General features: G+C 60.2%; 1 protein-coding gene across 1 annotated transcript in view; it reads left to right on the top strand.

Annotated features, from left to right (window-relative positions):
• Nucleotides 1-423: 423 nt before the first annotated feature.
• The window catches only part of TLX3 (T-cell leukemia homeobox 3), a 7,546-nt gene continuing 6,752 nt past the window's right edge, over nt 424-1,217 (top strand). The window contains exon 1 of the mRNA XM_015413708.1: nt 424-838. Within this exon, the coding sequence (XP_015269194.1) occupies nt 424-838 (415 nt within the window). The remainder of the gene's footprint in view (nt 839-1,217) is intronic.

Raw genomic sequence — 1,217 nt, 5'->3', positions numbered from 1 at the left:
AATTCTCTCTCGCTCGCTCGCTCTCTCTTTTTTTTCCGGGGCTCGGTGCTGATGAAGGCAATATCCGCCCCGGCGTGATCGGAGCTAATAAATTTGACCTATTGTTCGTTTGTTAAAATGATGTCACCACCGAACAGTCCCTAAGCTCCTATTCCAATGAATTAGGCCTTTATTGAAAGCCGGGAGCCAATGGGAGGCGAGAGGCTGCTCGGGGGCGGCCAATGGCAGCGGCGGGAGAGAAATTAGAAGCTGAAACTCCCGGTTTCGGTTCAAAAAAGATGACACACCGCCTGTCGGCCCGGACCACTCTTGGCAAAGTTTCAGAGCGACACCCCGACGAACCAGGACCGTCCATGGATCTACTGTGAAGACGGCCTCCTCCTCCTCGCGTCCTTTGCGCCAAGATATTTCTATTCACCAAGGATGGATCAGCCCACGAGCACACAGACGCCGCACCCCCACGAGCCCATCAGCTTCGGGATTGATCAGATCTTGAACACTTCGGACGCCGAGACCCCCGCCCAGCCCGCCCCGCGAGGCTCCGACGGCGCCGCCGGGCCCAACTACCTGGGCAGCCCGGTCGGCCGCCCCGGCGCCCCCTACCCGTCCCTGCCGGGCGCCTTCCCGGGCCTGGGCCCCCCCTTCGAGGAGTCGGGATCTTACAGTGTCAACCTCAGCCTGGCCCCGTCGGGCGTGATCCGGGTGCCCGCCCACCGGCCCATCCCCGGCGCCGTGCCGCCCCCCATCGCCAGCGCCATCCCGGCCATGCCCACCCTGGGCAGCCTCAACTTCCCCTGGATGGAGAGCAGCCGGCGCTTCGTCAAGGACCGCTTCACAGGTGAGGGGGCCGGGGAGGGACCTGGTGGCCGGGGGGGCTGTCGTCGAGGCCACCCCCGCCCGAGAGGCCCAGAAATGCCGGGGAGAGCGGGGAGGGCTTTCGCAGAGACGGAGACAGTTTCCATAGGGCAGATTGGCGGGGGGGCGACCCTCTTTAAAAACTGTAATTCGTTCCATATTTCTCCTAGAATTCTTTCTCAAAACTCTTTAGAAAGCAAAGTGAGTCCAGTAGCGCCCGACTGTGTCTTGAGACTGCTTCGGGTAGTGAAGGGCGGGGTAGAAATCCAATCTCTTTTCCTCGTCTTTAAAAGCACCAGTTCTTTCTATATTTCCCCTGTAATCCTTCCTTCCTTCCTTCCTTCCTTCCTTCCTTCCTTCCT

The sequence above is a fragment of the Gekko japonicus genome, unplaced genomic scaffold, assembly GCF_001447785.1.
Source record: "Gekko japonicus isolate JY-2015 unplaced genomic scaffold, Gekko_japonicus_V1.1 scaffold552, whole genome shotgun sequence".
Taxonomy (NCBI): domain Eukaryota; kingdom Metazoa; phylum Chordata; class Lepidosauria; order Squamata; family Gekkonidae; genus Gekko; species Gekko japonicus.
Note: the sequence above shows the minus strand (reverse complement) of the source record. Positions and strands in the feature narration are given on the sequence as shown.